Genomic DNA, 14,607 nt, shown 5'->3' with positions numbered 1-14,607 from the left:
TTCAACATCTCTCTTTTCCCTTTCCCTCTTTATTTGATGTGATTCTCCACTACCATCTTAACACAGACGCAACCAAAATCCTTTTACAAGAGGAAATCAAAGATCAGGAGAGCCATGGTTTTTACCTCCATCCCAGCTTATCTTGATCCTGCCCACTGGCAACAAGTATGTTCTTTCTTTGAATTTGTTTACATGGTTTCTTTCCCACAAAAGCAAAGGAATTCAAAAAACATAAGTAATATTCTTATTACCTTTTGTTTTTTGGTTTGAATATACCAGGTATTTGATTTCTTTTTTTGTGTTTTCCTTGTATTTTAACAGCTTAGAACAAATCATCAAGCTGTTCCTGGTAGCAGTCCGAGCTCTCATCAGCTTCTTCCTCCTCCTGGACCTCCACAACCACCACCTGCAGCTCCGCAACCGATTGGAGTAGATGGAGGAGGCTCGATCCGGCCTGGTTCGATGACCGATCGAGCTCGTTTGGCTAATATACCGATGCCGGAAGTCGCATTAAAATGCCCGAGATGTGAGTCGACAAACACCAAGTTCTGCTACTTCAACAACTATAATCTCACACAGCCTCGTTACTTTTGCAAAGCTTGTAAAAGATACTGGACTAGAGGTGGTGCCTTAAGAAATGTTCCGGTAGGCGGTGGATGCCGTAGGAACAAAAGAAGCAAAGGAAGTAGCTCGAAATCTGCAGTCACCGATGACCGGAAAGCAGCTTCTAGTTCCTCAAGTACAATTTCTTCAAAGAGTATAGCAAGCACTGATATTTTAGGCCATGGACCTCAGGTTCCTCCACTGAGGTTCATGGCTCCTTTGCAGCACCTTACTGGTTTTGGGTTGAACTATGGCACAATTTCAGCTCCACTTGGAGTGCCAAGCGACTTAAGTTTACAAATAGGAAGTGCTTGGAATGGGGATGCCACCGGTTTCGATCAGTGGCGGCTACAGCAAGCGCCGCAGTTTCCCTTCCTTGGAGGCTCGGAATCTTCCGGTCTATATCAATATGAAACTGCAGGTGATGAGCAGCCATCGGGATACGGTGTCGGAGCTGGACATCAGATTCGACCTAATATATCAAGCTCAGCACCACCAACACAGATGGCTCCGGTGAAAATGGATGGCTATAATAACCAACAAGAATTGACATTTTCAAGGCAATTTCTCGGTGTTCCGAGAAATGATCATCAGTACTGGGGTGAAACTGCATGGACAGATGTTTCCAGTTTCAGCTCTTCATCCACCAGCAATCCCTAATAGGTTATGAATTAGATCAGCTCTTTTTGTTAGTGTAGCTTCTGTTAAGGAAAAATTAACTATGATTAAAGCCGAAGACATCAAGGGCTTATGATTCCTCATACAAGAAATCCACTGAAACCCTAGCACTGCTAGGCTTTCTTTCTCTTACGAAATTGGCATATTATAATTATGAATGTGTTTTCTTTTCACTGTATCACCAGTTTATATATAGAGCTTGTATCTATATGATATGCACTCTGTAAATTATGTGTTTTAAATGCTATATTTTTCACAAATTATATTTGTATGCCTCATTTCTTCTTTACAAAAGGAACCGCAATTCAGTTTTTATGTTGCAGGATGGTTTTTATACTTGGATTATATGCTAGTCATTTTAAGCTATCTAGGGATCTTTCCAGACAAAAATTAACATTCGTTTATCAATCAATCGAATCTTAATCTTAATATTATCTTTGATATTTTTTTTAAAATCTAATTTAAAGATATGTGAGCTGGATCGAGTATATGATTGCTGCATTATTACATTGTGAGACAGAGAAGAAACAGGAAAATGTGTCAATCTACTTTGGTAATGATAAATATTTGTTACCAAATCCGTGATTAAAAAAATATTATTATTCATATGAGTCTTATTTGACCAAAAATCAACATATTATAGACAATCCCATGTTTTATATTTTATATTAAAATAATTTAATAGATATATATATATATCTTCCTATAATCTGTCTCATATAATTTGAAATATTATATATATATAGTGTGAACCACGGATGTTATGTCTTTCTATTTAATGATTTAAGTATAGATTTGTTTTATCGAATCAAATAAAATTATAAAACTCTTCATAAATATTTAATTTTGATATACTTTTAAAATTTAAAACTCAAAATTTTAATTATTTTTTATACTCCAATTAAACCATTAAAAATAGAAAAGAAAAGGAACATAAAAAGACTATCACTCAAATACAACAATGTTGTATGAATCAAATAACTTTTACGACTGGATGATGATTATTATTGGAGGTCATGAAATCAAATACTACATTTAAATAAATATTTATTATAAAATAATTAAAAAATTTATCGAATCGATAATACATTATAATATTATATACCAATAGAAAAGACAACAACGTTAGAAGACATTCGGAAGAAACGAGGCAAGTCAAAGGGTTTCTGTACTGACAAGAGAAGGGAATGTGTGACCCGTTTCCCCAAGTTTGACGTGACTGAGCGCGTGTTGTTGTCCAACACACACAACGAGACAAAGTACGGGTTGTCAGCATGTGGACCTGACTTCTCAGATTCTTTTGTCTTCCTCATTATTCAAAATCCACGCGCTTCATCAGCTACTACAGTTTCTCATGCTCTATCTCTAATGTCCCCTTGGCTACTGTTACTGACACAAATTCTGTCTGGCTTCTGTGCTTTGCTCCAACAAACACAACACACAAAGAGGAAAAACATAGATCAAATTAATTATTTCTTAATTGATAAAAGTTATCCCCATTATCCAATAATTTTGGCTTCATGTTTGTACAAAGCTGGACCAAATATTCAGCAATAACGGCTGATTGATTAAATGAATATTTGATTAAAAACCTAAGAGGGATATCAATTCAATAGTCATGACATTTGGTTAATAATAATAAAATGAGTTATTATAAGTATTGATGTACAATGCGTGAGTTAACGGTTGACAAGGGTTTAAACTATGAAAAGATTGAAAGTTTTAATAGACGAATGATAAATTACTCTTTATGGTTTAAACGAAGAACTATGGTTGATACGGCACTAAAAAAATGTGTAATTGCTTAAGGAATTTCCGATGAAATTTATGACGGAATTTAATTTTATTAACGAAATTTATGAAGGAAGATAGTGGTCAGTAAAATGCTGGTCGAAACTAATTTTTCTGAGGGAATAAAGTAATCCATCAAAAATTTACTAACGGAAATACGTCAGTATATTACTGGTAGAAAATTTAAAATCCGTCGGAATATTATATATAAATAAAATATTTTATTTTATTTTCCGACGAACATATCTTTTCCGGCGGTATATTTAAAAATATAAAAAGAAAATATAAATTTTTAATTTCCGATGGATTACATGTTTTCCGTCGGAAATTTAAATCTTAAGTTTTTTAAAAAAAGGAGGGAAAATTTATCGGGATTATACCTAAATTTTTTTCATTCCCTTCAAAATATTATGAATCCAAAATTTTATTTAATTAGTTAATGTGCCAAAAATTAATAATAATACAATTAAAATAATTACATTAATTTAAAAAAATAGATGATAATAATAATAATAATACTAACAAGTCCTTAATAAAAATAATAATAATATATGATGCAAAATTAAATTCACCATATTAACTAAGATTAAATATGGATTTACAACATATATTTCACAATTTAATATTTCTAATAAATATAAACATATGATTGTAAACTATACATAAAAAATACAATATTCAATAATAAAAAAAGAGAGTAAAATACAAAGTTTGCATACTAAAGAATTGTTATCATTTAAAAATTTCCAAGCAACCTACAAAATATAATGAAAGATGTTAGTGATTAATTAAAAAAATATAATAAACAAAGTATATATTAAAAGAAATTACATTGAACAAAAACTAAAACTTACATCAATATTGATAATAATGATAGTAAAAGAAGATGAAATTAAGAGAAGAACTTTTGGGGAGAAAAATGAGTTAATAAGAAGAGATGAAATGAGAAGAAAAAAATGAGAGAAAAATGAGTGTAGAAAGGTTTAAATAGGAAAAAATTAGGTAAAAAGCGGATAAATTTAAAATTTTATGGTGCAATGGAGGGAAATTGAAGGAAGTGGAAGCATGTAAAAAAAACTCCAAAAAAATTGTGACGAAACATGTAGACTCGTCACAAATTTGAGACAGAATAGGTGGATATGTCATAAATTTGTGCAAATTTGTGACGAGTCCACAAATTTCGTCACAAATCTAAAATAATTTTTTCTAAAGAATATTTTTTTTGTGACGGAACATGTGGACCCATCACAAATTTTTGACGGAATAGGTGGATTTGTCAGAAATTTGTGACGGGTCCACAAATTCCGTCACAAATTTAAAATACTTTTTCTAAACACAAATTTGTGACGAAATAGGTGGATCTGTCATAAATTTGTGACGGGACCATAAATTCCGTCACAAATTTAAAATACATTTTTCTAAAAATAATATTTTTTAAAAATTATCATATAAAAAAATCATCCAACCCCTTACCAAGTGCACCAACCAGAAATATTTTTTAATTATTGTTTTTTATTTATATGCGAAAAACATTATTAAACTATGTTACATGAAAAAATATTTTCTTTACTTTTTGACATATTCTGTACTTTTTTTATTAAAAGGATAATACTAATAAATTGATAGCATTATGTTTTAAAAATAAATTCAAACTTACCTCAACTCACAAATTTCGTAGAAAATTTCAGAGTTCTGAAAAAAGAAAACAAAAAATAAAGTTTAAAATATTATTTTTCTTATAAATGTAAAAAAAGGATAACTATGTTATCAATATCATAAAAAAAGAAATTTATTAATTAATTAAAAACAACTATATAAAAAAAATGAAGCAATTTGCACTATATATTATCATTAAGTATATGCAAATCAATAACCTTTGTAGAGGAAAAAAATTATTTATGTTATAAGAAGATTATTGAGTATGTTATATATAAGTCATAAAAGTAGAAAGCTAAATCATTTAGACAAACAGCATTTTACAATCTAAAATTACAATATAAAATAAAAAAAGATAAATGCATATAAAAAAAAGCAAAGGATAAATACATATAAATATAATTGTTTACCGATGGTGATAATATTTTTTATTTTGTTATTTCCGATGGAATGATTATTCCATCACAATTTAAATTGGTATATTTTTATTAAAGTGAACAAAATTTTCGACGGAATCATTGTTCCGTCATAAATTAAATTGATATTTTTTTATTGAAATGAATAAACTTTCTGATGAAAAAATAATTCGGTCAAAAACTACAATAAAGTCATAACTTTGTGACGGAATAATTTATTTTATCGGTAAATTGTGACAGATTTTAAATTCGTGAGGATTTTTCTGTCGGTAATTTGAATTTTTTTTTGTAGTGGGAGTCAGGTGAGGGAGAGAGGAAAGAGTCATCTTCTCTATCCTTGAGAAGTCACATTATATATTTTGAATGATCGATAGCCACGTGGACATTTATTCATAGGATGAAATATAGTGTTTAGAAAGCTAGACTTATGTCATTACAGACCTATCATGCTATGCTTATTCACCGACTCAATATGTGAGTTCATCATGTTATGATATACTTGACGAGCTGTTGAAATTTACCGGTGAAAACTCCATTTATGATTTGATACATCTTAGGCGGACGTATCGAGTGTTTCGTTTGGTTTCTCTGTGTCGTCGCATCATCTCGACCATGTCAATGTGCAACTACGAGGGGTTTCTACGACAGTCATAAGAGCACTGGCCACATATACCTTAGATATAAGGTTGTTGTGCATTAAAGATTGACTATCACAAGGATATCAAGTTTTGTATGCCATTGATCGAAGCTCTTGGTTTCTATGGAGCGATGATAGATCATATGATTATGGATCTTTGAAGTTACCTTGCTTTGGCCCTTCTAGTTAGGGTATAACATATTAACATTAATGAGAATATTTGTAGTAATTATAATGTAAATTATAGATGATTTAGGCAAACTGGAATTGGGTGATGTTGAAAGAAAGGAATCCGAGAAAGTGTATTGGGGTTTGCTTTTGCAAGAAGCGAGGCTACCTACTTAACAAACAACGTATAAAGCGCTTCCTAGACATATCACAACAATGGAATCCAAATTTACAATGGAGTTCATATTTTGAAAATAAAATGAGTTAACTGCATCATATGTCCCCAAACTATAACTTTCATTTTAGATTAGTCTTTACACTTTTGAATATTCAAATTTCATCCCCAAACTATGACTCTCATTCTAAATTAGCCCTAAAACTTTTGAACATTCTAATTTCATCCCTAAACCATGACCCTCTTTCTAAATTAGTACTGAACTTTTGAATATTCCAATTTCATCCCCATATTCATCCAAATATGTAATTAGTTTCAACTGTAGTTTAACTTAAAATTTGTTTTACCCCCAAACATATAATAATATAACTTGACCTAATAATTTTATTAACAAGGAACGTGATTAGTATATAATGTATACATATAGTTTGAGATGACATTTGGAATGCTCAAAAAGTTTGGGGGCAATTTATAATAGAGATCATAGTTTGGGGATAAAATTGAAATATTCAAAAGTTTGACGACTAATCTTATGTGATAGTCAAATTTTATGGATGAAATTGGAATATTTAAAAGTTTAGGGATCAATTCAAAATGAAGACCATACTTTGCGAATTTGTGATACAATTAACTCAAAAAAAATATGTATAGAATCCAAAGTTTAGGGAATGATTTTTTTACTTATTTAAAAAAATTTACGACTCGTTTAGTAAAGAAATGAAATTTGAAAAAAAAATTAAAAATATTTTGAAGGGTGGACACATATATATTAATAATATAAATTTTTTATGGGATTGACATAAATAAAAATTCAAGATGAACACACTCGATAAAGTGAGTAAATAATTGAAGAAAATTCAGATTTTAAGATGGACAAATAAATAGTGAATTCGACATTGTCTGTACACACGATTATACTTTTTTATCACTATTTGATTAAAAGTAGAAAACCTAATTAGAGTAGATTCTTTTAACACAAATTTTATTAGTAATCAAATAATTAATTTTAGGGTAAAGTACATAAATGATCCCTCGACTATACTTTATTGATTCTCTCAACTATTAAAAGTTACAAAATGATCTCCTGATTATAGGCATTGCATTGTTGAGTCCCTCAACTATTAAAAGTTACAAAATGGTCACTTGACTATTCATTATGTTCTAAACTCGTCATTTTCCATTAAAAATTTAACGGTCGTCTGAGCTAGATGTTAATATGTTAACTGATATATGATAGTCGTTTGAGATTATGAGATCATGAGATCAGATTTTATTATATCTCAGTCAACATGTTAACGTCCAACTTAGGTTTTTGTCAATTCTTTAACGGAAAAGGACGAGTTTCGAAGATTATGAATAATTGAGTGATCATTTTGTAACTTTTAATAGTTGAATGACTCAATAAAGCAATCCCCATAGTTGGGGGACCATTTTATAACTTTTAATAGTTGGAAGACTCAACAAAGGCATATCCTGTAGTCAATGAGCATTTTTGTGCGTTACCCTTAATTTTATAAATAGATATTACCCTTTAGGGTGCGTTTGGTTCACGGAATATAAGATTACCAATGGGAATGTAAGATTACCTGGGAATAGGATTACTGAGAATGTTGTATTTTGTGTTTGGTTGGTTTAGCAGGAATGCAAGATTACCGTGTTTGGTTAAAGGAATAAAAGATTATTGGAATGTACATTTGACCAAATTGTCCTTATTATATATTTATTTTTTAACAAGTTGGAAAATATTTATATTTTTCTTTAAAAATTTAAATTCATAAATATATATATATATATATATATATATATTACAAAATTGAAAATATAAAAAGATTTAATGAAAGGGTAAAATTTTATTTTAACCCCTGAACTTCATATAAAATTTTAATTATAGATTTTTTTGTAAATCTAAAATAGTTTAAGGATAAATTTGTAATTTAACCTTCGTAGAATTTTTATTATTCAATGACAGAAGAAGGATATTTTTGAAATTTTTTTAATGGCATTTTAGTCCAAAACTCCGGTAATCCAATAATACTTAAGAAAGGGAGGTAATGACATTCTCGGTAATATACCCCAAAAAATCCACTATTGGTAATCTTACATTACTAGGAATGCGATTCTCAGGCTAACCAAACGGGGAAACGTGGATTCCATTCCCATGGGAATCCCACATTCCCCCATCTAAACGCCCCCTTAGGGTTTTAGAATGAGTGTAACATCTAGTTGAGTCCTCTTGTACTATTCTATATTATAGTGAACTTCCCCCTTCTTGTTAGAATTTTCATTGTCAAAGATTTTCCATATAAATATGGATATTATTATTTTATTAATGATTTTTATTTATTTATTCATCATTATCATCTCCTTTATTAGTAAATTATATTTTAATTTTACTGGTATGGTTTTAAATCTTTTAGGATAGAGTGGTTTGTGTTGTTATTTGATATAAAAACATAATATTGCTTATGATTTTAGATTCAAACCGAGTGAAGTTTTTCTAAATTTGGATCACATTAAATGATTGATAGAGGATATAAAATTTGAGTTGAATTTACGATACAAACTCAATTTAATTTAATTTATATCTATCCTTAATATATGGAGAAATTATTTCATGTGAAATAGGTTGGGATCATTGATGACATGATGAAAATGGTCCATGAAATAATTTCTCGTGTAAATGACATAAAAATAAATATTGATATGAAATAGATTGGGACATTGATGACATGAAAAAAAGTCCATGAAATAATTTCTCTTAAACATGAGTGGGTTAGGGAAAGATTTAAAGTCTATTTTAGGCTAATTAACTTTGACTTGACATACATTAAGCGTGTTACTACCAAGTATAAGTTTGGCATAAATCAAGCATGACCCATGAGCACCTCTAATTAGTAGTGTAATTTTTTAGTAAGAAACCAACATGTGGTTCATCAATTTAATTTGGATTTTTTTTTGTTAAGAATAAAGATACTGTTGAAAACATTTTGATATTTCGATATAACAAATTAAGATAAATGAATTTTAAGATTTTCCAAAAAGATTTTCTAAGTATATTCGATATAATTATTCGAATATCAGAATATTACTCCAAATCCTTCAAATGTCATTTTTAATTCTTACTCAAGTGTAAAATTAAGATTTAAACTTAAAATAATTTCAAAACAATTTTACAAAATATTTCGAACCATTTCAAAGCCAAAAATTCCAGATTGCTCAGAGGGAATCGATTCCCTCCTGAATGGTTTTGCTCTGAGAAAAACAGAATGCTCGGAGGGAACCGATTCCACCCTATTTAACGGTCGAAATATTTGAATTTTACACTTAGGGAACCGATTCCCCATGAGGGGTACCGATTCCCCCCACGCTCCAAGCTGTTGTATTAATGGTTTCCACACTTAAACGGGCTCCATTGACTCCACTAATCATCCCCAACGTCCAGAATCAATTGAGGGAGTATTTAAAAAAGTTCTGAAGCCTTTGATCGACAAGAAATCATAGAGAAACAAGAGAGAAAGCATCAAACACCAAGTTTGTGCAAATCAAGCCAATTTTCCTTTCAATATTCATTTTGCTTTCAAGAACACCATTTGTGCTCATTTGTAATTATTTTTTAGTGTTCTTTTCTTGTTCTAGAATTGTGCAAACATCTTACCTTGTGAGGTTTTCCTTGTAAGTTTGCAAATTTGTGTATTTCTCTTTGAAAAAGAGTGTGCTCAAGAATTTGGGGTATAATTCTTGAGGGAGCTGTAAGGTTACTCTTTGTCCTCAAAAGAAAGAACAAATTAGTGAATTTGTTGGAAAATCCTTAATGTGGATAGCTAAGGTAGTGGACGTAGACTTTGGTTGAGAAATTCGAACCACTCTAAATCGTTGTGCAAATATTTTCAATTTTCTGCAAAAGCTTCCACCAAAATTTTAATTGCCAATTCACCCCCTCTTGGCCATTTCCATCAATCGATTAACTCAACAATTGGCATCAGAGCCTCACTCATTTGAAGGTTTAATCGTCTCTTGAGTCGATCCGGGAAGAGTTAAATCGATAAAGATGGCGTCTACTTCCGGTTCATTCTCCATGGAAGAATCCAGACCTATTGATGTGCCTCCACACTTCAATGGAACAAATTATCGTCATTGGAAGAGGTGTATGATGATATTCATCAAAGCATTTGATATGGAAGCTTGGATGATAATCAAGAAAGGATATTCCTCTCCTACTAAGAAGGCAAAGAAGTGGAGTGTTCAAGAACGGAAGGAAGCTCAACAAAACTCAAAGGCTATGCACATTTTGTGTTGTGTAATTGATCCTAATGTATATAAAAGAGTTTCTTCTTGTTCAAGTGCCAAGGAAATGTGGGATAAGCTTGAGGAAATCTATAAAGAAAAGGAAGAAGAATAACCAATAAAAGTGATGTCTCTATTAGCTCTCACAGAGCCAAAGGTATCTTTTAACTCAAATATATCAAATTCAAAATCTTTTAATGAGTTACAAGATGCTTATGATAAATTATTTTCAGAGTTTGAGACCATGAACTCCAAATACAATAAATTGATTTCTAAATTTATTGCTAAAAATGATATTCTTTTGAAAGCTAAAACAGAATTGGAAAATCAAAATGAAATGTTGAGAAAGGAGTTAGAGCTTTCAAAAATAAAATCTGAAAACTTTGAAAAAGAAATTTTCAAATTAAACAAACTTCTTCTAAAAATGAAAATGGATTTTGAAAATCAAAATGAAATCTTGAAGAAGGATTTATAACTCTCAAAAATGAAATTTGAAAGTATTGAAAAAGAAAATTTCAATTTGAAAGATAAGCTTGAATGTTTAACAAGAGAAAAAGAGATCATTCTAAATAATTCATCTAGTTCAATAATGGCAATATGTTCACATTGTCATTATCATGGTCATAAGGAACATACTTGTCCTTTAAAGAAAGGAAAACGATTTAAAATTAGACAAGTATGGGTTCCAAAAGGAACAAGAGGCATTGAAACTAATGTTCAAGGATCCAAAGCAATTTGGATATCAAAATCTACTTAAATGTCTCTTGTAGGTGTGTGAGAGCAATGGTGATAAAGATGATGATATTCAAGATGCTCTAGCCACACATAAAAAGAGAATGGGTAACCTCTAAACTTAATGTTTTTATTATTTGGTTGGTCATTTAGTTTATGCATGCATGAGGTTTTAAAATGTTGAATTATGTTTTATCTCATGTATGTTAAAAAAAATATTGTATGATGAACATGGTAATTTTTGGTAATGTTTTATAAACTCTAGTTCATCATATTATTTTTTTGGTCAAAATTGTTTTTTAAAATGTAATTGATATCACTTTAACAATTGATATCGATTTTTCAAGAACTTTGGTTTTGCAAAATTTTGACCTGAAATTTTTCTTAATGTTTATGCATAGATTTTTGTTTAAATATTATAAAGTTTTAATGCATAACATTTTCAAAAACTTTATGCATGTGCTCTTAATCTCTATAATCAACATTGCATAATGTTTTATATGTGAATGGGTTAAAAGCATAATCTTTTGAAAAATAAATTTTGATAAAAGATACAATGTTTTGTTTTAAATGATTGCAAAATTGATTGACATTGCATCTATTTTCGATTATGCTTGTTGGTCATGAAATAGGGATATATACATGGTGCATTTAGATTCTATTAATATAACTAATTTGTGCCTAGTTACTAAGGATGAGCATGATAGTTGGTCATGGCATAGGAGACTAGAACATGCTAGCATGAGTGTTTTGAAACGGTTAGTTAAAGGAGAATTGGTTCGAGGGCTGCCTAAACTAAAATTTGATAATGATAAAATCTGTGATGCTTCTGCTAAAGGAAAACAAAAACGAGTTTCTTTTAAATCCATTAATGATGTGTCAACTAGTAGAATATTACAATTGATCCATATAGATCTTTTTGGGCCAACTAGGACTACTAGCTTGGGTGGAAAACAATATGCATTTGTCTTGGTAGATGACTATTCTAGATATACTTGGGTTCTATTCTTAAGTACTAAAGATGAAGCATTAGAAAATTTCATCACATTTTCAAAAGTAATCCAAAACGAAAAAGATTACTCTATCACTAGTGTTAGAAGTGATCATGGCTCTGAATTTGAAAATCTTGGATTTAATGAGTTTTGTAATTCTAATGGTATTAGTCATAATTTTTCAGCACCTAGAACCCCTCAACAAAATGGAGTTGTTGAGAGGAAAAATCAAACTTTAGAAGAAATGGCTAGAACCATGCTTTGTGAAAATAATTTGCCAAAATATTTTTGGGCGGAAGCCACAAATACCGCTTGTTATGTTGTAAATCAAGTAATGATTAGGCCAATATTAAAGAAAACTCCATATGAAATTTTCAAAAATAAAAAGCCTAACATTAGCTATTTTCATCCTTTTGGATGTAAATGTTTTGTTTTAAACAACGGTAAAGAAAACCTTGGCAAATTTGATGCTAAAAGTGATGAAGGAATTTTTTTGGGTTATTCCTTAAATTCTAAATCTTATCGAGTATTTAATAAAAGAACTTTAGTTGTAGAAGAGTCTATACATGTTGTTTTCGATGATAATCTCCTTCCGATGAAGGATTCTTGTGTTAATGATGATGTAGGTATTATAAATACGAATGACGTTAGAAATGACGTTGGAAAATCATCATCAAAGGAAGAAACGAAAGATGAGGAAACTCATGATCCTCTCGAGAATCCAACCATTGAAGAAAGGGAAGTATCTTATCCAAGAGAGTGCAACTATGTCAAGGATGGTGAAATTATAGGTGATCCATCCAAAGGAATAACAACTCGATCTTCTCTTAGAAATATTTGTAATTATGTTGCATTTATTTCATGCATAGAGCCTAAGAACATTAAAGAAGCATTAAATGATGAACATTGGATTATGGCTATGCAAGAAGAGTTAAATCAATTTGAGAGAAGTAAAGTATGGACATTAGTTGAAAGGCCTAGTAATAAATCTACTGTAGGTACTAGATGGGTATTTAGGAATAAGTTTGATGAGAGTGGTAATATAGTGAGAAACAAGGCTAGACTTGTTGCTCAAGGGTATACTCAAGAAGAGGGCATAGACTATGATGAAACATACGCTCCCGTAGCTAGGATGGAAGCAATTAGAATGTTATTAGCATTTGTATGTTTTCATGAATTTAAACTATATCAAATGGATGTTAAAAGTGAATTTTTAAATGGTTTTATAAAAGAAGAAGTGTATGTGAAACAACCTCCAGGTTTTTAAGATTCAAAATTTCCAAATCATGTTCTTAAATTGACAAAAGCACTTTATGGTTTAAAACAAGCTCCAAGATCTTGGTATGAAAGATTGCCAAACTTTTTTAATTGAAAAAGATTTTTCAAAAGGGAAGGTTGACACTACATTGTTTTTAAAGCATAAAGGTAAAGATTTATTAGTAGTTCAAATTTATGTTGATGATATAATATTTGGTTCTACTAATGATGTTCTTTGCCAAGAATTTTCTAAGCTAATGCAAAGTGAATTCGAGATGACCATGATGGGTGAGCTCTCATTTTTTTAGGACTCCAAATCAAGCAAAGAAAAGATGGCATCTTCATCAATCAAGCTAAGTACGTCAAAGATATGCTCAAGAAGTTTGGACTGGAAAATGGCAAACCTCATGACACTCCAATGAGCTCTTCAACAAAGCTTGACTTAGATGAAGGAGGTAAATGTATAGATGTTAAATTATATAGGTCAATGATTAGATCTTTACTTTATCTAACTGCAAGTAGACCGGACATTATGTTTAGTGTATGCTTATGTGCTAGATTTCAATCATGCCCTAAGAAATCACAGTTACTAGCTGTTAAGAGAATCTTTTAATACCTTAAGGACACTCCTAGTTTAGGACTTTGGTATCCTAGAGAATCTAGCTTTAGCTTGCATGATTTTTCTGATGCGGATTATGGAGGATGCAAATTAGATAGGAAAAGCACCTCCGGTACTTGCCAATTCCTTGGAAATATGCTGATTTCTTGGTTTTCAAAGAAACAAAATTGTGTTGCATTATCTACCACTGAAGCGGAATACATTTCAGCCAGTAGTTGTTGTGCACAAGTTTTATGGATAAAACAACAACTTTTTTATTATGGAATTGAAGTAGGTACTATTCCTATTAAGAGTGACAATACTAGTGCTATTTGTCTCACTAAAAATCCCATCCAACACTCTAGAACTAAGCACATTGAAATTAGACATCACTTCATTAGAGACCATGTCGCTAAGGAAGATGTAGTTCTATAATTTGTTGATACTTTGCACCAATTAGCGGATATTTTTACAAAACCCTTAGATAAGGAAAGATTTTGGACACTTAGGAGAGAATTAGGTTTAACTGACCTATCTTCACTTAGTGTTTAAAAATAATTTTTAGCACTTTTAAGAATAAATAAAAAAAATGCTTAAAATAATATTTTTGATTGCATTCT

General features: G+C 30.4%; 1 protein-coding gene across 1 annotated transcript; it reads left to right on the top strand.

The window, feature by feature from the left end:
• LOC120188130 (dof zinc finger protein DOF5.1-like) lies at positions 1 to 1,528 on the top strand. The gene is made up of 2 exons (XM_039191640.1): positions 1 to 165; positions 322 to 1,528. The coding sequence occupies exons 1-2, from the start codon at positions 115 to 117 to the stop codon at positions 1,261 to 1,263; spliced, it is 993 nt and encodes a 330-aa protein (XP_039047571.1). The 5' UTR covers positions 1 to 114; the 3' UTR covers positions 1,264 to 1,528.
• Positions 1,529 to 14,607: the final 13,079 nt, after the last annotated feature.

Source organism: Hibiscus syriacus, unplaced genomic scaffold (assembly GCF_006381635.1).
Source record: "Hibiscus syriacus cultivar Baekdansim isolate YM2019G1 unplaced genomic scaffold, ASM638163v2 tig00116939_pilon, whole genome shotgun sequence".
Classification (NCBI taxonomy): Eukaryota; Viridiplantae; Streptophyta; class Magnoliopsida; order Malvales; family Malvaceae; genus Hibiscus; species Hibiscus syriacus.
This window is presented reverse-complemented; position numbering and strand designations above follow the sequence as displayed.